The 26,274-nt window shown below is 38.6% G+C and overlaps 1 protein-coding gene across 3 annotated transcripts in view; it reads left to right on the forward strand.

Moving 5' to 3' along the window:
* Positions 1 to 1,748: 1,748 nt before the first annotated feature.
* sat2b (spermidine/spermine N1-acetyltransferase family member 2b) overlaps positions 1,749 to 26,274 on the forward strand; it is a 40,328-nt gene continuing 15,802 nt past the window's right edge. For 2 of the 3 annotated variants that reach the window (XR_010543694.1, XM_065284607.1), the window contains exons 1-4: positions 1,749 to 1,886; positions 1,972 to 2,023; positions 2,137 to 2,220; positions 2,562 to 2,663. Coding sequence is in view for 2 of the 3 variants with exons in the window: in XM_065284607.1 (XP_065140679.1) it covers positions 1,824 to 1,886; positions 1,972 to 2,023; positions 2,137 to 2,220; positions 2,562 to 2,663 (301 nt within the window). In the remaining variant the exon portion in view is untranslated. Of the gene's footprint in view, positions 1,887 to 1,971; positions 2,024 to 2,136; positions 2,221 to 2,561; positions 2,664 to 12,968; positions 13,336 to 26,274 lie in introns of those variants that run through there. The other variant, XM_065284608.2, reaches the window with a different exon arrangement.

Here is a 26,274-nt window from a genome sequence, read left to right on the forward strand (position 1 = left end):
GGTTTTTTCAAGAAAGAAACTGGCCAAGGAAATAAAAGTGAAACTTTCTGCTAATGAGTTAGAAAGGGTTGATTCCTTTAAATACTTGGGCATATGGTTTGATCAAAGATTGACATGGGCAGTGCATATTCAAAAAATAATTGATAAGTGCAAAAAAGTAATAAATGTAATGAGGTGTTTGTGCGGAGTGGAGTGGGGAGCAAGTAGACATGCTTTAAGAACAATTTATACAGGTTTGATCAGGTCTATATTTGACTATGGTTGCTTAATATATGGATCTGCAGCCAAAACATGGCTGAACAAGTTGGATGTGATCCAAAATCAGGCATTGAGATTATGCTGTGGTGCTGTCAAAACCACGCCAGTGACAGCTGTCCAGGTGGAGATGGGAGAAATGCCTCTTCACCTTAGAAGAGATCAGCTAGCCCTTGTGTATTGGGCAAACTTGAGAGGTCATAATGGAAATCATATGAGTCAATCAGTGCTGAAGCAATGTCAAGAGCGTGGAAACGCTCAAGTCAGAAGTTTTGGTTGGGTCATCAATGATAAAGTAAATGAAATGAGGATTAATGAGTTAAAAATAAGTCCTACTGTAGCGTTACCAGTTAATCCACCATGGGTTTTTAAAGAGCTGTCCATTGATTTGGGACTATTAGAAGAAAAGCAAGAAAATGACATAGACAAATACAGGGTGCAGAACTATTTAATGGAGAGGTATAGGGAGGATTTAATTATATATACAGATGCATCTAAACGGACGGATACAAGAGTGGGGGTTGCTTATGTTATCCCTAAATTAAAAATTGAAGTGGGTAAAAGAATCAGTGATGATTTAGCCGTTTACACAGCAGAGTTGATTGCTGTGTGGCTAGCTTTGATTTGGGTGGATGTCAATAGGCCTAGGAAGGCAATAATTGCTTCAGATTCCAGTTCAGCCTTAATCAGTGTCAAAACGTTTCAGTCAAACTCAAGGCAGGATATTGTATATGATATTATTAAAGTGGCAAACAATCTGGTAAGGTCAGGAATTGATGTAACTCTTGTATGGGTACCAGCTCATATAGGAGTTGTAGGAAATGAGTCAGCAGATAAATACGCTAAGCAAGCAGCTGGAAAACCAAACATAGATATTGAGGTAAATTACAGTAAATCAGAAATTAAAAGTATGGTTAAAAACAAAATGAAGGGAAAATGGCAAACATTATGGGACAGTGGGCAGACTGGAAGACAGTACTATAGTATACAGAACAAAGTGGGAAAGGGCAGAAATACGAACAGAAGTAAGGAGGAGGAGGATGTATTTTCAAGAATGAGATATGGTCACACACGATTAAACAATACACTGGTAATAATGAAGAAGCATGCTGATGGCAACTGTCAATTTTGCGGTAATTCAGAAACAATAGAGCATGTTATTTTACACTGTACTAAATATCAGGAAGAAAGACAAAGATTAATAGCACAATTGCAAGTAGAACATATGAGGTTAAATTTACAGGACATTTTACAAATAAGCACAGGTGGAATTTGTTTTAAGTATGTAATTGACTTTTTGAGGAATACAGGATTAATTAAAAGAATTTAGATTTTTTTTTTGTTTTTTTTTTTTTTTTTTTTTCATATTTGTTTATCTCATATTTTGAAAGGATTAGACTCTAGTACCACACTCCAGTCCAGATGGTGGCGGTAATGCACTATTAAAGTTAGTTGCCAACCGCCATTAAAACGGAAGAAGAAGAAGAAGAAGAAGAACCTAACATCACTACTATTCACTGATCGAAGGTAGCACAGACCATTTAAGAGACGACGTTTAACTCTGCAAAATGAAGTTTATTGTTCGTGCAGGCAACGCTGATGACTGCAGAGATATAGAACGCATGATAAGGGTAAGCAGAAGTTCCCACGTGCATTAATTCAATCAATATGGTTGATTGATGACTTGATACTTGATTGTCTGCGTTTTAATTATAGGAACTGGCCGTTTATGAAAAGATGCCAGACCAAGTGAAGATATCCCATAGAGGTGTTGTGATTTAACTTAGCCGATCTCTTTAAACACATTTTGTAATACATTTTTCTGCATTTTGCAGATAGTTCCTTGTTATGTATGTGTTTTTATTTTTAACTGTTTTGCAGAGTTGGAGAGGGACGGATTTGGCTCAAACCCATATTACCAATGTCTTATAGCTGAGGTGCCTGAGGAGCAAAAGTCTAAAGATGGTAATAATGACTCCTAAAAGGCCAAAACAAAACCAGGGTATATATAAAGAGGAATATGGTAAACAATATGAACGACTACTTGCAATAAACTTGGGCTTAAAGATCTTTGCACATCAACACCCTGTAATAATTAATCTCACTTGTCAAAGCAAAGATCAAAAGTCACATGCATGAACAGCCACACTCATATTTACCTGCAACATTGATTTTGTCTCTACATTATTTACCTGTCAGATATATATACTGATATGTATACTGATTTCCTCAGTGTTTGAAAAAAATGTCCACTGTGATTATGTCTTGAAGAGTTTTGTAACTTCTTTATTCTTATACCGCAACAGGACATACCAAAGTTGGATATGCTCTCTTCTTCTATACGTATAGCACCTGGAAAGGGAGGGTTGTGTTTATAGAAGATCTATATGTCATGCCAGACTACAGAGGTGAGCATTTATTATTAACAAAAAGAACAAACAGTGTCCTGACAATCTTTATTATACAGTGTTTGAGCCGCTGGTGTAGTGGGCAGTGATCCAACACGCCGTTCGAGTCCGGGCTTGACATCCTTTGCCGGTCCCATTTCCCTCTCTCCATCTTTTACTTTCTGTCCTCTACTTACTGTCTGTCAATTAAAGGCAAACATGTTCCAGTCCTTGATTGTGACTGGACAATAACTATTTTAGTTATGATAAAACACAGCCATGACTCTTTCACATTGCCTAACAATGTCCTTCAGCCGTGATATAGTACAGCCTCTCTTACCTTATTTGCTGACATATACTATTCAAAAGAGCATTAAGAGTATTTTTATTTAAAGACGACATTATATAATTGTACTTATTTATCTATTTAATTAATGGATTATTTTAAGCTGCAGTCCGTAACGTTTGCCTCTCTATCCTCATCTCTGTTTGAACTATAAAATTGCAGTTATTTGGAGTAATTTTCTTTTTGTGAAATTTGCTGTTTTGGATCCAAAATATGTAATTCTTGTGATTCGTCTAGATCTGATGAGTTTTAAAAAATGGGGGGGGGGGGGTCATAGGATTGCAGTGAATGGAGTTATGAAAATCATGTCCAGCTATTGTGGTGACGATGTCAAATCATTTACCAGTTTGGCGGGTTATGTTCTACAATTTATATTCACCTTATTTACTGCAGAAGTTTAAGGAGTCTGTGCAGATTGAGCGCACATACTTAACACTTAAGAAAATATTAACAGAGCCGATCCTGGCCTTTTGGGGCCTTTTTACTTCCGATCTGATAAAGAAGTAGCGCAAAAGCACTGGATTTCAGACTACTTGGAGGGTTTTCACAAACATCTCCTTAAAAGTCTCATTGTTCTGCTTATATACAAGTAAAGCAGCCTATCTCAGTCCTGCAATGGGTACATTAAAATCACATAATGTGTCATTTGAGAAAAAAATCTCAAACACACACACACACACGTTTTTCTGACGGTTAACTCTGTATTTATTTTCATGTTCACAACACAAACTTGTCAGGATCTGCCTTTTAACATGCAAACAGTAAACAAAAAAGAATGTGTGTGATCATTTTAGAATTTCATATGGAACTGTTTGTACAAATCAACTCTACATTTATTATAATATATAACATGTTTCTTTAAAATCAAACTTTATTCTTTTATTTTTATTCATTCATTCTTTAGGAAGGATTTAAATAAAATACAATCCCGTTTTTATTTGAATGTATTTCTACACATTAGTGAGGTGTCCGGATTTGTGTATAAATGCAAGACGTCCTTACATTATGCTGTTCAGTTTGTTTAGTTGTGGGGAAATGATATGGAAATGTGCAGATGTGAACGTGCTGTTTGTATGGTTTAACTTGTACTAGGTTTTGTCATTGCTTGCACAAGAGTGCATATGGCAAAAAAAACTCGGACAGTGTGTCACATTAATAGTGTTCAAATAGACATTCTGCAACACTTCAGGTTGGATCTTAGTCGGGGAGCCAAAGTCTCAAAAGCTCAATAAAATGGATTGAACCTGACATGGTCTGCCATACTTTTTATTTGTGTTTTTTCTGTTAACTTTGACCACAAGAACCAATAATTGGAGGGTCTGCTCTGCCAGAAATATTGTGAAAAATAATTGTGGCCATTTTAGTGTATGCACCCTTTATTTTTATCAGAAAATTTTGAAAAATTATTTTTTTCCTCAAATTCTCAGTGGGTTGGGTAAGCTGTCAATAAATGCATTCCAGATACACAGAACACATGTGCTGACAAAATCCACTGAAATAACTCTTAAAACACATTTCTGCATAATTTTGCATCAATTTAATGCAAAAAAGTAGGTGTTTTTTCACTTTTTTCCCCAATATTTTCATTTTTACTTCATTGGCAATCACTATTCCCCCATTTTATGACATCAGTCAATATACCATTCTTTTCATCAAACAGTATACTCATTCCACAGAAAAAATTATAAAAATCCAACCAAAATCAAGGATCTGTGATGATTTCACTACTAGTTGGCGATCAATAGGCTCAGAACCTTAAAAGAATTTTTGCCTACTTTCAAAATTCCAAAAGACACACTGGATAACAAGATTGTTAATGTCCACATTATTAAACATCATGGTCTAGGGATCTTTTAATTTCAACATAACCCTGTTCTCCTAATGGAAATGTGTCACACAATAAATATATCACAGCAAAATGACTTTAATTATTTTATTGCCTCAGATGACAACTATTACAACTTAAAAGAGACACTCCACCCATTTGCATTAAGCTTTGTAGCTTTAGAAACCCAGTCATGTTTTTGAATGGTCATGCATCATTGTCAGTTTACCCTGAGATGGGAGAAATACAGATTTCAGTGTTGCACTTCCTTCTTCCAATGATGTAAAAATCGTCATTTTGCGTCATTGAAAGAAGGAATTGCTATATCTTTGTTGAGGGTGTAAGACTTCAAACACTCTGTCCTTATTTTTCCAGGGGGGGGGGGGGCTATGGGTGGGACCCACTCACGCTACAGACCTATTACAACAGTAAGTTACTCTGAGTTAGTGCAAGATGGCGCCAGCAGTGTGCACGGCGCACCGTCTTGTTGTCTTACTCTGGTTTTTATTTGTTTGTCTTATTAGTTTAAGTTATCAAAATGTCTCAGCTCTGTTTTTATACGATCGCCAGACACTTCTCTCTGTTCGGGATCAATATGTTTTGTTTCTGAAGAGTGTCAACCATCAATCTTCGGATATACCCCGTCCTCCATGCTTTGATCTGCTGGCGTATTTACAGCGTATACCTAATGCTTCCCAGCGGAGGAAACGCCCTAGAAGACGGAGAAAGCGTGGTGGAGTGGTTGTTAGAGTGAGGGCATACCTGCGTTCGGCTCAGAGAAGTGGATTGGAATTTCATCGCGACTGTCCCTCACGCGCTGCCCTTTCGTCCTTAGACTTTGGGATGCGATGGCTTCGCCCGATTCGATGTGGAGTTGTTGTCACTGGGGACCGGTGGCCTGCATTGGAAAGGGAGTTTGTCCCTCGGCGATCTGGGCACTTTCGAGCGATCAAGCGTGGCGTGGACCAAACAAATCTCCGACCATTGGCGCGAGCCAAATCTCCGCGTTTGGAGGGTACCGTTCTTCAGCTAGCACTGATTAACGTTAGATCCTTGACCAATAAGACGTTTATATTAAATGATTTTTTTTTTGTCCAAAAGGCTTGACCTTATGCTTCTAACGGAGACTTGGCTTCAACCCGGTGAGTTCATGTCCTTTTCAGAGCTTCTCCCTCCGGCATGTTCGTTTTTTAGCTCTCCACGATTTACGGGAAAAGGTGGAGGACTAGCGACTATTTTTAAAACTAATCTAAAGTGTAAGAGGATTCCATGTGAACATTACGGAAGTTTTGAGTTGCAACTTTTTCAAATTGATCTTAATTTATCATTGCTATGTGCACTTATTTATCGCCCTCCTAAATTTAATAAGGATTTTATTAAGGACTTCTCTGTGTTTGTGGCTGGCATTGCTGTCAACTATAATCACTTTTTAATTGTTGGTGATTTTAATATTCATGTGTGTTGTGCTTCTAAGCCTCTGGTCAAGGACTTTATGAACATTCTAGAATCGTTTAATCTTACACAATCTGTGAATTCCCCAACTCATAATAAGGGACACTCTTTGGACTTGGTCTTATCTCATGGCCTAAATTTGTCCATAAAAGACATTTCTGAGGCAGGCATTTCCGACCATATGCCCGTATTGTTTACTGTCTTTTTGCCGGGTTCACAAAATATACCATGTCTTCCTATGCAGCGGCGGCGGGCAGTTAATTCATCTACGGCTTCACTTTTTGCTGCAGCATTTGACATTCCTCTATTAACGTCCTTGGACGTGTCCTTTTCAACTCTGGATATTGATGAGATGGTCTTTTCATTTGACTCTATGTGCACGGAAAATCTCGACCAAATAGCACCATTTATTCGAAAGAATTCCAACCAAAAGAGAGAGCCATGGTGCAATGATACTACCCGTGCTCTCAGAAGGGATTGTCGACGTGCGGAGAGAAAATGGAAAAAAGACAATCTGACTGTGTCCTTGGGAATTTTAAGAGAGAGTCTGTCTGACTACCAGGACGCTGTTAGAGCCGCAAAATCTCTGTATATATCAAATCTGATACAGAATAATAGCCACAAACCTTATATACTTTTTAATGTTTTAAATAGGTTAATTAATCCTCCAGATCAGGCTGGTATTGTCCCTTGCGCTCTTTTGTGTGACAGATTTTGTAAATTTTTCATTGATAAAGTGTCCAATATCCGAACTGCAACCCATCATGTTGTGCCTGATCCAAGCATTATATCACTATGTACAGCTGTCTTTGAAGATTTTGTACCAGTATCTATTACCGATTTATCCAAGACGGTTCAAGGTTTAAGATATTCCGTTTGCTCTTTGGATAGTCTTCCAGCTAAACTATTTAAAGATGTTTTTGAGACAATTGGGCCTTTTGTTTTAAGTCTGATAAATATGTCCCTATCAGCCGGATATGTTCCAGTGGCTTTTAAAAAGGCCATTGTACAACCCTTACTGAAGAAACACAACTTAGACCCCTCCGTTTTGTCTAATTATAGGCCTGTTTCTAAGCTCCCCTTTCTATCCAAAGTTTTAGAAAAAGTGGTATATGCTCAACTACAATCACACCTAAGTTTAAACAAAATCTGTGACAAATTCCAGTCTGGTTTTAAATCCGGCCACAGTACTGAAACTGCTCTTTTAAAAGTTTTTAATGATCTTCTGCTAATTTCGGATGCTGGTAGATCTGCTGTACTGGTACTTTTAGATTTGACTGCAGCGTTTGATACTGTTGACCACAAGATTCTATTGTCCAGACTTGAGTCTTGTGTTGGCATTAAAGGTACTGTTTTGAATTGGTTTCGGTCATATCTGTCAGAGAGGTCTTTTACAGTGAACCTTGGACCTTTCAATTCAAAAAGCGCCCCAATTACTAGCGGGGTCCCTCAAGGATCAATTTTGGGCCCAGTTTTATTTTCATTGTATATGTTACCTTTGGGATCTATTTTCCATAAATACAACATCTCTTATCATTGTTTTGCGGATGACGTCCAAATTTACTTACCGTTGAACACTAAAACAAACTCAGTCGAAGTACTGAGAAATTGTTTGGGTGAAGTAAAGGATTGGATGTCACTAAATCTTCTGAATTTAAACAATGACAAAACTGAAGTTATAATTTTTGGAGATGCAGATATCTCAGGCTTGGATGCTTTTGGCCCAGCATTTTCAAACTGCTGTTCTTATGTAAAAAGCCTTGGTGTTTTAATTAGAGATCGACCGATATATCTGTTTTCCGATATTTTCCCCGATATTTGAGCATTTTCCGATGATCGGATATCTGTTTTGTAATATCGGATTGACCGATAAACAAGAAAATTGCGCGCTGGACGCATCTGAGGAGAGGAGCTCACAGCAGCAGCAGCGTGCACAGCAAATATGACGGCGGAGTGACGCGACTTTATTAAAAGGACTTTGAGTATACTTACTTTGCATATGAGGCATTTATAGCACAGCTAATTTGTGCATTAATGTATGTTATGTTAAATAAGTTGATATATTAAAAGCAATGTATGCAGCTTGTCCAAGAATAGAGACGAACTCACAGAGTCACGCTGGCTGATCCATAAAATCCGGGTCCCAATAACGACGTAGCTTTGCATGAATAAAACAGCCATGAATTAATGCTTTGTGGAATTAAAAACGCTAAATTAAATTCGTTTTTCTGTTATTTATGCTTATCATTAGCATCGTAAAATCACGTTCATATTGCTGATCACTTACCGGAGGCTAAAGCACATCTACCACTTTTAACAAGATTTACCCTATTAACATTTACCAGATAAACATTATTTTGCTAAAATATCTAAATAAATGTCTGTGGATATTAATTAATTATTTATTACCTCCGCAAGCGGTCACAGTTTAATACAGTTAATGCGCGAGTAAATGCATAGATAAACAGCGTTGTCTACAGCCATTTCATAAGCTAAAACAACTAAATATTAATTATTCTGAAATCAAATAATGTTACCAGTTAAGAAATTTGATGATATATAAGCCGTTTTGATTGTTACTTTCCTGAATGTAGTATTCCAGTCAGTGATATTATTTGTAAAATCTCTTTGCTAACTACTGGTTGGATTGCTGAAGGCTCAGGTTGCTGGTCAAAACAACGATATTATATTCCAAAAAAGGCACTTAATCCACCTGTTTTACTCTATAAACTATGTATAACAAGCAGCCAACTCCGCTATACTTTTCTCTCTCTCCCGCTCTGTTACCTGAAAACCACAGCGCGAACTTTGGATCAGTCCATTTCTGACGAAATGATAGGGGTGTTTGGAATAGTCCATGTATTGGGAATATAGTTTCTACATTATTCATTAAATTAATATTATTCTTCACTCTTTCAGACCCCTCTATTTATGACTTTTTATGCAAAGAGGGAGTGATTGTGATGATGATGATTATTATTATAAGGGTTTGTTCAGTTCAGTAGTGTAGTAATTATTGTGTCAAAAACAGAAGTATAACAGTAAATAAAAATCGGTTCAGCATATCGGTTATCGGGCACATAAGCCTCCAAATATTTGTTATCGGCATCGGTTTGAAAAAATGAGTATCGGTCGATCTCTAGTTTTAATTGATAGCACTTTTAAACTTGACAGGCAAATTAGTTCTGTGGTAAAATCAAGCTTTTTTCAACTTAGACTTCTTAGGAAGGTCAAACCCTATCTGCCACATAGCCAACTGGAAAAAGTTGTGCATGCTCTGATTACAAATCGTCTAGACTATTGCAATTCATTATACTATGGTCTTGATCAGGGCTCGATCCGCCGTTTACAATTAGTTCAAAATGCAGCGGCACGTCTTTTGACAGGTAAAAAGCGAAATGAACACATAACCCCTATATTGTCGACTCTACATTGGTTGCCTGTTGTTTTTAGAATCCATTTTAAGATTTTATTGTTTGTTTATAAATCTTTAAACGGATTGGCACCTTTATATTTATCTGACATGCTTACTTTGCATACTCCAAGTAGGACTCTGAGGTCTACTGGCCAGCTGTCTTTAGACTGTCCAAGGTCCAGACGAAAAACAAGAGGAGATAGAGCTTTCTCAATAGCAGGTCCAACACTTTGGAATTCGCTCCCTCCTTATATTAGAGCAGCTACCTCTGTGGAATGTTTTAAATCATTGTTAAAAACCCACTTGTTTGCATTGGCTTTCGAATCATGACTGAGCAGTGACATTTTATTTATTTTTTTTGGTTTTTTTAATATTGTTGGAATATTTGTATCCTGTGTTTTTACTGTATTTTATACTTGTACAGCACTTTGGGGCAGTGGTGTCTGCTTGTAAATGTGCTTTAGAAATAAACTTTGACCTTGACCTTGACCTATTACAGATTAGTGGGTGGGACTTACGAAAATACACAAAAATAAATGATACAGCTGCCATCTGTTTGGGATCTAAGCTAAAAGATGCTGTGGAGCCAGGCTTGATGTTTTCCAACAATGGTGGAAGGTTATCAATATGATATGGAAGAGGGTGATTTCGAAAGCTTGATGCTCGAATCGGATGTTCGTGGCTATCTTTATGAGCCACAATACAGGCAAGAGCAGCTGAGGCAGATGGAGGAACAGGAGGTAGAAGTCCGAGGTAGAAGACCTGCCTGTAGAAGGAAGAAGACGAGATTAATGTTTCCATGGGTAAAATGTCCCTTTAACGGAAAAAAAAATTAATTAACTAGATGCAGGTCCATGTGACATGGGATAATCAGAAGGGCATGCATGCTTTTCTTGCAGCGGCAGTATTTGCTGTATTTGAGTTCAGAAGGTTTTGCCTCTTTCAGCATCATGGTTGCCATCAATTTGCCATTGACAAGTTGTCTCCCAAAATCAGTGGCTGCTAGGTAGGTTGGCTGAACCATGTGTGCCCGCTTACACACAGCCAACTGATGCAGGGATCGGCGAAGGTGAAATAGGAGGGCATCTTCAGTTAGTGGAAGGCAACTCAGGTCTCCTTTGATGCTCACAAAGAGATGGGCTCCCAGTGCATCTAGAGTACTATCAAAGTCACTCCTGTCATAGAGTGACAGACATTCTGCCACTGTGCAGGTACTGTGATCTGAGGAAAGCTGGGATGTTCATGAAAGGTTATAACAGCAGCATGACGACATGGTGTCACTCTATGAAAGGTGCAACTTTGGTGGTACTCTGATGCACTGCAAGCCCATCTCTTTGTGAGCATCAAAGGAAACATGAGTTGCCTTCAACCAACTGAAGATGCCTTCCAATTACACATTAGCCATTCCCTGCATCAATTGGCTGTGTGTAAGTGGGGACACATGGTTCAGCCAACCTACCCAGCTTCCACTGATTTTTGAAGACAACTTGTCAATGGCAAATTGGTGGCAACCATGATGCTGAAAGAGGCAAAACCTTCTGAACTCAAACACAGCAAATACTGCCGCTGCAAGAAAAGCATGCATGCCCGAGGATGCTCCTGTGCCAGAGATGGGGACTCGAGTTTGAGACTCGGACTCGAGCGCGACTTAAGTCGCACACACAGTGACTTCAGACTCGACTTGAGACTCGACCCTCAAAGACTTCAGACTCGACTCGGACTCGAGCCGCGCGACTCGTGAACAATGTTTATTTTTAGAAAACGTCTGATGAGCTCGCTGTCATACCCCTCCCTCCGTTACCTACAACCTGCCCACGACGTCACACGTGACGTATCTGCTCCGCGCGTGCGGCCGCGAACATACATGACTGCACCGGCTGCTGCTCTGCCATTCATCTGAAGCTTTGGGTAGTGCTGTGACGGATCCGCGGTTCGGCTCGCATGCGATTCGTGGATTAATATGCAATTTAAATAGGGTAAGATTATCATTAACGTGTTTCTAAGGCTTGCAATTGTTTAAATGGTTAAACAATTTAACTGCAAAAAGGTGCTCAAGTGAGCAGATTTCTGTACGCACATGCGTTTAAATGTGTCCGGTCCTGCTCCAGTCAGGTCCAGAGTTGCGCTACTTTGTGTCATACTGTAGTCTAGTCCATTAACATACATTTGCTGAATAGACCAATGAAAAACAATGTAACATTTTTATGTGAAGCGGCTGCTGTATCTTCTTCCTGAAGCGCTGTTTGGAATTCACACTCTGCCTGTGTTTGAGCACGCGTTTAAGTGCCCTCAGTAGTGCACATACAGAGAGAAGTGTTTCAAAAGTTAAGCCAAAATAAAATCTTTCTTTTCTTGACAGGGCACATACACACAAAATGATCTCACAGTATTCTTTTTCTAATAAAAACATTTTTGTTTATGTCTTAAGAAATCAGTCAGAAACCAGTCTGGGCTTATTTGTTCTTAATAAAGAGACAGTAACCTCAATTAACCTACTTAAGTCTGTGTCATTTATGTTAATCAAACAACCCAAGACAAACAGAAAATCCCTTCTATTGATCAAAAATAATAATAATAATATTTAATTTGTACAATAAAGAAAGTGTTATTATCCATTAAATTTAATTTCTGTACCTAATGCTAATTTTAGACCTTACTTAATGTGCAACTTTGTTCTTTTTATAAATGTTTATAATTTCTTTATTTGTTATTAGAGTTTAACTTGTTACAACGAGACTTGAGACTTGACTTGGACTCGAGCCCAGAGACTTCAGACAGTGTGCCACCATTCTGATTATCCCACGTCACATGGACCTGCATCTAGTTAATTAAGTTATGTTATTTTTTTTCTGTTAAAGGGTCATGTCACCCATGGAAACATTAATCTTTATTGAAAGTGGGTCATATTTGTAATTGAAATGTAACATACATTTCAAATGTGGTGCCTATTTGACCGGAAAAAGACAGAAAGTGACTTTAGGGCGCATTTGTATGGAAGACAACAACTCCCACAATGCACAGCTCTGCAAGCCACTACCAAATAAAATAGAAACACTTACTTTATAGTCAGACGTCCGTTTGTCCCTGCAGGTTTTGGCTGTCCCTTCCAGTTGACCTTTGGTATTCTAAAATATGTATCCAGAATGCTGCTGTCCATATGCGGTGCGAAGCTTGGGTGGTTCACCACACAAACGTCCATATCCTTATCAGATGTAGAAATTTTGTCCAGAAGAAACTGGCATCTTTGAAATTCTCTGCAGCAGACAGACTCCATTTCTGTGTCCGTAGGCGCACAGCAAGAGCACAGGCACCACCATTCCCTCCCAGCTCGAGTCAGTCCAGGCTCCTCGCCGGCGACAGGCAGGTCTTCTACCTCGTCTTCTACAGGCAGGTCTTCTGTCTTGGTCTTCTACCTCCTGTTCCTCCATCTGCCTCAGCTGCTCTTCCCTGTATTGTGGCTCATAAAGATAGCCACGAACATCCGATTAGGATAGAGTGTTTGTAGTCTTACACCCTCGACAAAGATATAGCAATCCCTTCTTTCAATGATGCAAAATTATGACGATTTTTACATCATTGGAAGAAGGAAGTGCAACACTGAAATCTGTATTTCTCTCGTCTCAGGGGAAACTGACAATGGGGCATGACCATTCAAAAACATGACTGTGTTTCTAAAGCTACAAAACTTAATGCAAATGTCTCTGTCTCTTTAAAGTTGTAATAGTTGTCATCTGAGGCAATTAAATAATTAAAGTCATTTTGCTGTATTATATTTATTGTGTGACACATTTCCATTGGGAGAACAGGGTTATGTTGAAATTAAAAAGATCCCTAGACCATGATGTTTAATAATGTGGACATTAATATTATGTCAGAATTCGCTGCTTGTGTTTTTAGTAAACATGCTGCACAGTGTTTTGTACATATATATGTAAGAGCTTTCTCTAATATTTCAGCGTGATTGATGAAATAAGCTCGCAAAACTTTCACATGCTTTCAAAATGAAACTAACAAAAGACGCGGAGACAGACCTGCCAACCTTTACGCATTTTGCGTAGCACAGGGGTTTTCAAACCTGTCCTGGAGGACCACTAGTACTGCACAATTTGCATGTCTCCCTCATTAGACACACCTGGTTTAAATCTTCAGCTCATTAGTAGAGACAGCAAGACCTGGGGGGTATTGCACAAAAGTAGAATTAAGTAAGCCAGGATAACAGAAAAGGCCCAGCTTGACCTAGTTTAATCAGCCCATCCTGGCTTAGCCTGTTGCACGATTGGTAAGCCAGGATGAGAACGGGCAGCTATGTCAAGCCAGGTTTAGCTAGCTAGGATAAGTGCACGTTCACGGAATTCTTAAACAGACCACAGGATCGATCACAGAATCACTGATGCAAAAATGGATAAAACTCATAAAAATTCATCATGAAACTGCAAACACTTAACTACTTATATGTGTATCTACAGTATTTGATGCAAAAAAAAGTGTGCATTATCTTAAGAAAGCTATTTATTTCCTATAACAATTTATATTTGGTGGAACTAAACCAAAATCATTGAATTATTTTAAGATTTATGTACAGGATTTGACCAAATGAATAATTTTTTAAAGCAAAATATTAGGAAAAGGCAACAATAAAAATGCCACCTCCTAAGAAGCAAACATGCTGGTTCCTCTGTAATACCAAGAAGCCCTCAATATAGGATCCTTCAGTGCATAAAAATGGATTTCAACCCCACCCCCAAACTAAAGCTTCCAAAATTACTAAATTTACTGTGATCTTCATGAAGTTTTCAAACAGTTTTATCATTGACATGCCATAATACACTAAATAGTATATTCTGGATTGTTGGTGAATAGCCATCATGTTCAAACAAGGCTGGTTTGGACTGGAATATTGGGAAGTAAGATGGTAAGTCCCTTGAGGGGGCCAAAATGACATCTGGAAGATATGTACTGTACGGTACCTAAAAGATGGGAAAAAGGAATCATGTCTTCTGAAATGTATTTACTTTCATGCAGGACAATACACTATAGCATGCTGCAAAAAAAGCAACACCGACTATTTAAATATGGGCATGAAATAAGAAAAAAATTAAGGTACAGTATGAATATCCTCTGACCTTAGTCTCAGGAGTCTATGAAGCATCATTATATGAATGATCTGTGAGGTGGACAGAACTATAATTCATATTCAAACATCAACTCTGGGATGCAATACTAGCATCTTCAAGCGAAATAAAGACAGAAACTATAGACTTACAAGTTTAATAAATGGGAGAGTTAAAGTCTTGTCAAAAATATGCTCATATATTATTATGTAACTTGTGTTAAATAAATTATTTAATGTTTTTTTGTCATTATGTGTCCCTGCAGCACATTTGACAGATATCTGTTTTGTGGATTATTTTAACACACTAAATTTTGATAAAGTGCATTTTGCATAATAATTTGGAAAAGCATAATTTGCATATTTTTTAAGTATTAAAGTATCTTTTGACATTTTAAATATGTCAAATTATGTATTTAAATAGAATAACATGCACACTGTCATATAACTATTGAGATTAAAATACAATTTGTAAATTTACGGACTTTATTTTAAAAAACGAACAAAAATAGCATGTGCATAATAATTTGGACCATCCATCACTTTCAGAAAATCAAGATTAAGAACATTTTGCATGCTGGAGACTTGATTGCAGAAATAAATCTACACATAAGGTAGTGTCTGCTGACATATTGTATCGTCTTTACTAATTTTAACATTAAAAAAGTCATATATCTGGCACAGGGGTACAATCCACTGCATCCATTGACAATAGGGAAAGCTGTAACACAAAATAATGCCTGTTTTACGGTTACTGCCTAATGTAACACTATCTGTTCCTGTTACTTGCAGTCTTGTAGAAGTGATTTCAGTGCTAGACTGACATTTCTTAGATCACCTGAGAATCTGTACCTCTCAGTCAGATATTTCTCATGCCTTAATACTAGTCTACATATGTCCTTAATTGAAACCGCCTTTCAACTTCATCCGCCATTTCTTATATCAACATCTGCATTAATAAATGAATTCATCAAACCCCTGACAGCAGTCTTCATAATAACTAAAATAACAGTACGCATACTTAGATAAATTACAGTATATCTAGTATTTTAATGCAGGACCATGAAGTGACTCAAACACATTAATATCTAGTTGAAAGAGGAACTAGCTGATTAATCAGAAATGGTAAAGTCTGCTATACCATGCTGTGGATGTTTTATGAGTCTGTGGTGTTTAGCATCATTTTTTATGCAGTGGTCTGTTGGGGAATTAGTATGAAGGTGGCAGACAGAAATAAACTGGACAAATTAATTAGAGGGGCTGGCTACTTGGTCTGGAGCTGGACTCTGTAATACTGTCAAAACTTAATTCAATTCTAAACAATCCCTTTCACTCACTACACAGGGTGCTGGCCAACCAGTGAAGTACATTTAGTCAGAGACTGATCACTGCTTACTGAGCATTTTAGAAGGTCCTTTATACCTGTGGCCATTAGGCTGTATAATTCCTCTTTGTTAGTGCTGGGACAATTCACTATTGAAGTATTTACCATTTTTTATATGGTTATAGTTTATTATTATTTTTTATTTCTTATCTATTAATTTTTTAATCATTGATGGGCATATAATTATGTTTTTATTTCTTTTCTTTTTTTCATTTCTATAATTGTAACATGAAAGCAATGTCCCCCTGGGATTAATAAAGTTCTTTGAATTGAATTAATCACTAGGATTAATCTTAGCCTGGTTGTTAGCCTGCTCTGGAGCAGGCTAGCTGCAAAGAGTAAATCTCCATAGTAACTTCATCTAGATTAATTTAGCCTTCCTTCATGCAACCGAGTCAGGTCTAAATTCAGCCAGGATAACTGGAAAATCCCAGCTTAATCCCTTATCTTGCTTTTGTGCAATACCCCTCTGAACTGGGTGTCTAAGGTAACTGAATGAGGTGTGTCACAAAAGGTAAACATGCAAAATGTGCAGTACGAGTGGTCCTCCAGGACAGGTTTGAAAACCCCTGGCGTAGCAGATACGCATTAAGACATCAAACTACGCTTCTACGATTTGTCACACCAAAATACGCAAAATCCATTGATGGCTTTGAGTTAAACTTTTGCGCTCTAAGCAACTCATCTATGGGTGTAACCGCATTGAGCAGCAACCTGTTGGGAAAAGAAGACTTCGACCAATCATATCGCTAGTTTTAAACTCTTCAAATCTACAAGCAGAGGGCTGTGGAGCCGTCAAAACGAAAATAACGAAATTGGTTTTACCCCTCTCTGCCCATCTACATACTTTGAGTGGTTTTATAAGGGAGGACGGTTCTAAACACTGTTTCAAATTTAAATGGGCAGGGTATGGGAATTGTGAATTGCATCAATTTTTAATAAGCTTGCCAACCAGGGGCGTTGCTCTAGTGTAAATCTGCCTCAAGTTTTACGCCCAGTTTTTATTTTATCTGCCAGTATATTTAATTACATTGCTAATCGCGGCAAAAACTGAGCTATGTGAAATGTAATTCACGCTTGTAAACGCATTGCAATCGCACTTTAACGGAAAACACAAACTGGCGCGAGCAGCATGCAGAATGTCCGTGTGTGTCTGTGTTTATTTTTGTAGCATGCAGCCGCCACTCACTCAAATGTGACGGCACGCGAGAAAACATATTGAAACTAAAGCTAGTTTCCAAATAATATCAATCTTATTCTGACTCTATCGTTCCTGTCTTCTGTAGATGGACATCAGATTTTTTGTGCAAAGCAGGGAAATGGATGCAGAAAGTAGAGATTGTAGTGTATTTCGTTTTTGTTGAGCTCTGTGTAAGGTATTGGTTGGCCCGTTCATGATTCAATGAGAGACTGTAACGTGTTGCAGAGTTAACTTGTGCGCAGTAAAGAACAAAAGAAGAACTGCCCATCACTGTCCTGACTTTTCTTTGTGTTCTGTAAAAACTATAGTGCAAACACAATAGTTGGCGACGAAGATTTATCTTTGGATATTATATGAAAACGCTGTCTCCTAGTTTTTTATTTTTTGGATGGGCTTTTTTCTGGGAGAAGCGACAAGAAACCCAGTTACAGAGGGGTTAATTCAGCGCAAAAACAAGAAAAATGGCTGGATACATTGGAAAGATCGACCCATTTGACAGTGGTACGGATGACTGGACGATGTACTGTGAACAAATCGAGCAGTATTTCAAAGCGAACATCATCTATGACGACAAGCGAGTTTCAGTGTTGTTGAGTGCAATAGGAAGTACAGCTTATGCACTGCTGAGAAGCCTCACTGCTCCCGCGAAACCGGCTGATCTGAGTTTTGACAACATTGTAAAGGTAATGCAAGAGCACCTAGAACCAAAACCGCTACTCATTGCTGAACGATTCAGATTTTAAAAAAAGAAATCAGAACGACGGAGAGTCAATTGCAGCTTATTTAGCTGCGTTAAAGTTGTCAGAACACAGTTGTCAGGTTGGGGATGGACTAAATGATGTGTTGAGAGATTGTTTAGTCTGTGGCATTTCACAAGAGAGCATATAGAAGAGACTGCTCACGGAGGCGGATTTAACGTTTAGACGTTTGGTTGAAATTGCTGTCGCTATGGAAACGGTTGCCAGAGATGCTATGGAGCTGCGATCTGGAGTCAAAATGTCTGTGCAACAAAATTGGACACATACAAAGAGTATGTTGATCTGATGTTCTGCACAAAGAGAGAGAGAGAGGCAGTACAAAGCTCAGAAAAATGTAAAAATGTGCATATTGTCGGCCAGATCTCTGATGAAGACGTGAAACAGGGTTGGCAAATTTAGAAATCTACAGTCTGACAAGTGACTTAAAACAAGCAATCTGGCTTACACCACGAGTGAATGGACAAACAATCAGAATGGAACTGGACACAGGCTCTGCTGTATCAGTGTTGTCACAGCATGAGCTTAAAGAACATTTCAAGTACAATAAATTAAAACCGTCGCCTGTCAAACTAAAAACATATACAGGTGACCCCATAATTCCTCTGGGGATAATGCCTGTGACAGTAAAGTACAATGATCAACAGCGTGAATTAGATCTGTACATAGTACCAACAGATGGACCAGCACTTTGGGGACGTGACTGGTTAAGAAAGATGCAATTGGAATGGAAATCCATAAAAAGTCTGCAAATTACAGTTCCAGAGTCGCTATGCACCAGCTCTATGGCAAAGAGCAATGGATCAGGTACTTCAGGGATGCCCCAGTACCCAGTGTTACCTTGATGACATCATTGTCACTGGTGAGAGTGACAGTAGTCACTTGGAAAACTTAGCACAGGTCTTAAAGAGAATGGAAGAGTATGGACTACGTGCAAGACGTGACAAAGACACTTGTGTTATGTGGGGACTGAGAGTTGTTGTACCCCCTAAGCTGCAAACCCAAGTCTCGAAGGAGCTTCATGTGGTACATCTTGGAGTGGTAAAGATTAAGTCACTCGCCAGAAGCTTTGTATGGTGGCCCGGTATAGATCAGCAGATTGAACAGCTCGCCATTCAGTGCTCTGGATGTCAACATGTGCAAAAGATGCCAAAAACTGCACCACTACATCCATGGGAGTGGCCTGCATTACCATGGCAACGGATTCATGTTGACTTTGCGGGTCCTTTCATGGGCACCACATTTTTGGTTGTTGTGGATGCTTGCTTAAAATGGCCAGAAGTGTTCAGCATGGCCTCCACAACAGCTGCTCAAACTGTGACGGTTCTCATAGAACTCTTTGCAAGAACTGGTGTTCCAGAACAGCTAGTGAGTGACAATGGGCCCCAGTTTATATCTGAGGAGTTTCAGATCTTCCTAAAGAACAATGGAATCAAGCATGTGACTTCAGCACCCTACCACCCAGCCACCAATGGTTTAGCTGAGAGGTTTGTGCAAAGCTTGAAGAATGGTCTGCGAGCCATGACAGATGAACGGCTTACACTAAACCAGAAGCTACATAATTTCTTGTTTGCATATCGCACTGCAACTCATGTCAACACAAATCGAACACCCGCCATGTTGTTACTTGGTAGCCCTTTACGCTCAAGGCTGGACTTGCTAAAACCCAATTTGGTGAGAGCTGTACAGGATAAGCAGATGAAACAGTTACAAGGAGGTGGAGAAACAAGAGAGTTGGAAATTGGAGAGAGTTTGCTTGCTAGAAATTATAGAGGAGATCACAAATGGACCCCTTCCAAAGTTAAAGAAAGAAGAGGATCACTCTCATATACTGTTGAGATTGCACCAGATACTGTCTGGATACGTCACATTGATCAGTTAAGGAGATTGGCTGTTTCTCTGGAAAGTGCTCCTGTAAGTGTTCCATTCACCACTGTTGATACTGCTACAGGTGGAAGTGATATAACAACACCTCAAGATGTCACTGTATCTATCAGTGAAGCACCACAAACACCAACTTCAGTTTCTGAAAAGAAATGTTATCCTACCAGAATACGGAAACCACCAAACCGTCTTGATTTATAAATAATAAAGGAAATAAAAAAGTGTTGTACAAAAACTCTTATAAAGGACATTATAGCTATGCAATAGCACATCGAAATCAATCAAAATTAAGTCACAACCTCGAACTTCGAATTAAAAAATGGGATTGTTGATGCTGCCCCCATGTCACGTCTGGTCGGCTTGTCAAGCGAGGGAAAATTAACCTCTCAGAGGTGCCTTTAAAAAACATCGGTCCAGTGGAACGCGATTTATATTTTAAACATGAGGGATGTATTGCTACAACTCCTTGTAATGCATATCATAAAAAGGATTACTACCTAGTGATCTGCATTTGGACAGAGCACAGCTCTCTGCATGTGCGCGAGAGAGCCACCAAGATGTAGCGGGTTATATTTTAAACAAAAGGGATAGTTTGCCCCAGCTCGCATGAAATGCATAAAACTGAACAAATACGTAAGGATTACTAGTTAAGTTTATGTTTAGACTTTGGAGAGATGCGAGAGCGCATGCACGTGAGACAGAGAGAAGCGCAGCTGCTTATGACCCACTGGTTTTATTTCAGATGCCAGGAGGAGTCCAAGACAGGCGCATTAAGTCCATGTGCGTATAAGAAGGAATCCTCTCTCTACAAGCTCTCTCACGTAAAGTAAAGCCCACAAACCCCCATTCAAGGAAAAGCATGCAATGTGTATGTTAATGTGAAACTATAATAATCATAATAATAATAATAATAACATGTAATTTTTTGTCTTTCAAAAAAAATAATAATTTAAAAATCAAGAATTGAATCGAATCGTGACCTTATAATCGAAAATGTAATCGAATCGAGGATTTCGAGAATCGTGACACCCCTAATGGCATACATTACTTTTTGTTAGTATATAAAATGTTTTTGTTGAAAAGAAAACATTTTTTAAAATACTTTTTCTTATCTAAGGGGGGAGGACACTGTAGTTTATTTAGTTATTGTTGAACTCTGTGTAAGGTATTGGTTGGCACATTCAATGAGAGACAAGTAACGTGTTGCAGAGTTAACTTGTGTGCACTAAAGAACAAAATAAGAACTGTCCATCGTTGTCCTGACTTTTCTTTGTGTTCTGTAAAAACTATAGTGCAAACTCAATAGAGATGATGAGGATGTAAAACAAACTATATGCTCAGCCAGTCAAAACCATAGTCTAGTCTAGAGATTTGCATTATTGCTGAAAAAATCAACACTGTTCTGTATTGTCAGATAAATTGCTGTTTAGTTTGCTAGATCTACTTTAGGACACTACAGAAACAGTTGGCATAAACACTATGCAGATATTCTACACAAAAAATCATGCACATATTGCTCTTTATTTTAGTAGCAGCCAAGTATTTTTATTGTAAATTCTTGTAAAAGACTCATTATCATCAGTACTGTAGAATGCAAATCTGCTTACATTTAATTTATGCCTTAAAACACATTAATAATGTTTATGTTAGGTAGGTTAAAGAAATAGTAGTGGGAGGCCTGTGCCCCAGTACAGCTTCATGCCAATGGCCCTGCTGCAAACTTCTAGAAAATAAAGTACAACCATTCTAATGTGATAGCTCAAACCCAATGTTCCGTCTTCAAGCTCTGCCTTTCGCGCTTTCACTCTACACTCACGCTGGCCGATAGCTGAAGCCTCCGGAGGTTGCATGTGTAGGCGGTATACGTCATCAAGACAGTCTTATTTCAGAATATTAACAATTATAAAGCTAACAATTATTCTTAGTTAATTGTAAATTGATGTAATATGCGTATGAGTTGCGAATGTAATGCTCAGTTGATTTAAATAAACCAGGCTTGATGACGTATCCAGCCTGTGACCTGCGTAGCTGAATCCTTCGGATTTTACAACAGCCGCACACCGTCATGAACCTGCGATCTAATGCTTTGATTTGAAAGCCTGTTGAAGACATATTCTCAAGGACATTAAAACAAATCGCCAAGGAAGCGAAACGGGGATTTTAAACGACAACGTGACAGGAAAAACATCAAGACCAAAGTCACTATTGGAGTTAGTTTTCCAAGATGGGGCTCAAGGGACACTGAAGTTGCACTTTATATCTTCTCCTCAGGTAATTCAGCATATTCGTTTACATCTATACAGTCCATGTTGTAAACTTGAAGTTTTATAGTTCCTTGGCTAACTTTAGCATGATTATGCATAACACTTAGTGTAAACACGCATGTGGTTTAATGTGTTTGAACAGCCACACGCCGTCTCTCCGCCCATTTATGTAATCTGAGGTACTGAGATAAATGTTTTTCATCTTTTCTGACCTCTAGCACAAACACACGGTGACAGCCCTATTTTGAGCTTTTCATTGATAAAAGCGTCTGATCTGCGCGTCTTTCGTTTCATTTTACAAGCGTGTGAAAGTTGCGCAATCTTTTTTCACCAATATGAGAGAAAGCTCTTACATATACACGGACATGTAACGTTTACTTAAAACATAAGCATTGTACTTTGACATAATATTAGTTCGCGTCCATTTAAACCCGTCATGGTTGCTTTTTGTATGTGATTTTAAGCGGACATATCATGACAATCAGACTTTTTTCATGTTAAACATAAATCTGTGTGCTTTGATGGATCACAGGCAAAGGACATTGCAAATTGTTCATTTTTTTCTCATTGCTTTTGCTTTGTAGCTACTGGAAGCCATGTTAACCTTGGCATGACACGGCCGGGCCACCATACGAGTTAAAACGCGTTCCGAATGGGGGGGGGGTTAGAAAGTAATATTCAGTTGCTTGTCATATAGACTTTCACCGCTAGATGGGAGTAGATCCTACACAGTGGAGCTTTAAAGGGAAAGTTCACCCAAAATTGAAAATTCTCTCATCATTTACTAACCCTCATATTTTTACAAACCTGTATAAATGTCTTTGTTTTGATGAAAACGGAGGAAGATATTTTGAGGAATGTTTGGAACCAAACCATTCATGAGCCTCATTCACTTCTATAGTATTCTTTTTTCCTACTATGGAAGTGAATGGGCCTCATGGTCTGTTTGGTTACAAACATTTCTCAAAATATTTTGTTCGTGTTCATCAGAAAAAAGACATTTATACAGGTTTGTAACAACAAGTTTTTTGGCTGAAATGTCCCTTTAATACATATGCCATAGGTCTTATTTGCCAATACAATTTTCAATTATGTTTAAGTTCTGTTTAAGAGACATTTTTTTGTGGGGATTCTTAGTTACCTTATGCCAAATGTCTATGAAGTTTATGAAATATTATATTGCCTTTTCATTAAAAGAGTTCTTCATAGTCTACTTGTATGTTGAATAACTAGATATGGTGGTGAGTGGGAACTATGTGCTTAGTACTAAGTTGTGATGAGTGAGCATGTGAACTCAGTCAATACTGATCAGCAAATGTGCCTGACATTGCGCCGTGCCGGCTGCTCCGCTACAGTAAGTTGCTACTCAAAAAAATTTTCAAAGGTTGGCAGGTCTGCGGAGATCAGTCGCTTAAGTTTTATCAATGGTAGTCTAAAGATAGTGCTGTAGACTGTGTGTTTCATGCTAGAAGTCAGAAAAGATGTAAAACATATTGTGCTCACTACCAGGGGCGTCGTTAGGCCATTTTTAGGGGGGCTTTAAAGGGATAGTTCGGCCAAAAATGATATTAAACCCATGATTTACTCACCCCCAAGCTGTCCCAGTTGCATATGTCCATCGTTTTTCAGACAAACACATTTTCGGATATTTTATAAAATGTTTTAGATCTTTCAGTTGATTAAATGTAATGTTATGGGGTCCACCCATAGTCCACGACCTTCAAGTCCAAAAAAAGTGCGTCCATCCTTCACAAAATAAATCCAAACGGCTCCAGGATGATAAATAAAGGTCTTCTGAGGGTAATCCGCGCAGTGTTGTTGTCGAAATATCCATATTTAAAACTTTATTAACGTAAATAACTACCTTCCGGTAGCACCGCCATCTTAGTCGCGTCCGCATTCAGGATGAGCGCTTACGCAGCCTACGGAGGCTACTCTGCTGCTGCTCTGTGCCCCCGCCCTCCGAATTTGTCATACGTCACTAAGAAAAGTGCGTACACTACGCTAATACTCTCTCCTGAATGCGGACCCGACTAAGATGGCGGCCAAATTTAATGCTTCAAATTGCCAATTATTTATTTAAAACTTTTTAAAGGACCTGCAGGAAAATAATTTTCACATGTACAAACCGTAGTGTGTATTCTTTGATGAGGTTTTATCAGAAACAGGAGATCTACATTGGAAATCTAGCAAAAACAGAAGGGGACCTGGGATAGAGCCCTTGGCTGACTTCAGTTAACTAACTAAAGTTTAAATTGAAAATCGAATTGGATTGCAACCTTAAATCGAACTGAATCAGTTTGAGGATCATGACAACCCAAATAAATCTCAATTACCTTAAAAAAAACACGCTGCCACTGCTTGAGGAGTCTTTCAAACAGGCAAATGACTGAACCAAACCCGATGGCAGTGCCTTTTTGATATCTGATGTAGGACTGTACGAGGACAATTTCAGACCCCTCCGTGATTTCTAAATGGCAAAATAGCAGGGTGTTAAGTATTTGAACACCCTGCTATTTTGCTGGTTCTCCCACTTAGAAATCATGGAGGGGTCTGAAATTGTCATCATAGGTGCATGTCCACTGTGAGAGACATAATCTAAAAAAATCCAGAATTCACAATGTATGATTTATTTAACTATTTATTTGTATGATACAGCTGCAAACATGGAGTTTAAGCTCCCTCCAAAGATTCTCTATTGGGTTTAGGTCTGGAGACTGGCTAGGTGTGGAGGATGTTTTCTTGGCACAATTTAGGCCCCTTAGTGCCAATTGGGCATCGTTTAAATGCCACAGCCTACCTGAGCATTGTTTCTTACCATGTCCATACCTTTATGACCACCATGTACCCATCCTCTGATGGCTACTTCCAGCAGGATAATGCACCATGTCACAAAGTTCAATTAATTTTAAATTGGTTTCATGAACATGACAGTGAGTTCACTGTACTAAAATGGCCCCCACAGTCACCAGATCTCAACCCAAGAGCATCTTTGGGATGTGGTGGAGCGGGAGCTTCGTGCCCTGGATGTGCATCCCACAAATCTCCATCAACTGCAAGATGCAATATTTATATGTGTTACATTCACGATTATATAGAGCATATATCACCAGCAGTGAAATGTGAGTCAGGTCCACTCCATGGACATTGCAATTATTAAAGAATACAACACAAATGAAAATATACATAAATATAGGTATGAAAGAATTAAATAAAAGTAAACAATAAAAATATAAGAATAAAAAATATATATAACAAGAAACACTGGATTGTACAAGAGGCCAATGTGCATATGTGCATTACACGGTAGTCTTAAATATTAAGGTACACAGGAATGTGCAGGAGGTGAATGTGCAAACAGGTTGTGACACTGTCAATATGAGGTAGAGAATGATGAATACCCTACTGATTAAATGAATATTAAATGGAGACAAGTGAATGTTAAGAGGCTGGTTTTGAGTTAAGGAGCCTAATGGCCTGGTGGAAGAAACTCGTTAAGTCTCTGAAGTCTTTGAAGTAAAAAGATGGTTACTGGAGTGGATAGAGTCCTTGATTTTAACAGTTCTGCTTTTGCAGCGTTTGAGGCATATGTCCTGCAAAGAGGGGAGAGCAGACCCTGAGGTGCGCTCAACTAAGCGCACAAGTCTCTGCAGGGCTTTGCAGTCTTGACTGGAGTTGTTCCTATACCACACTGATATACACTGAGTTAATACATTTTCTATGGCCCCTGAATAGAAAGTTTTCAGGATAGCTGGTGAGACCCTGAATTTCCGCAGCTGTTGAAGATGGTGCAGTCTTTGCCTGGCTTTATTAACCTGTGTTTGAATGTGGTTAGTCCAAGTTAGGTCCTCAGAATTTTACACCAAGGTACTTAAAGCTGCTAACCCTCTCCTCAATGGTCCCACTGGTCAATAGAGGGGTAGAGGGCTGCTGCTGTCTCTTCCTGAGGCCAGCAATCAGATCTTTAGTTTTGTTCACATTCAGAGAGAAACAATT

This window comes from Paramisgurnus dabryanus, chromosome 5 (assembly GCF_030506205.2).
Source record: "Paramisgurnus dabryanus chromosome 5, PD_genome_1.1, whole genome shotgun sequence".
In the NCBI taxonomy this organism is placed as follows: Eukaryota; Metazoa; Chordata; class Actinopteri; order Cypriniformes; family Cobitidae; genus Paramisgurnus; species Paramisgurnus dabryanus.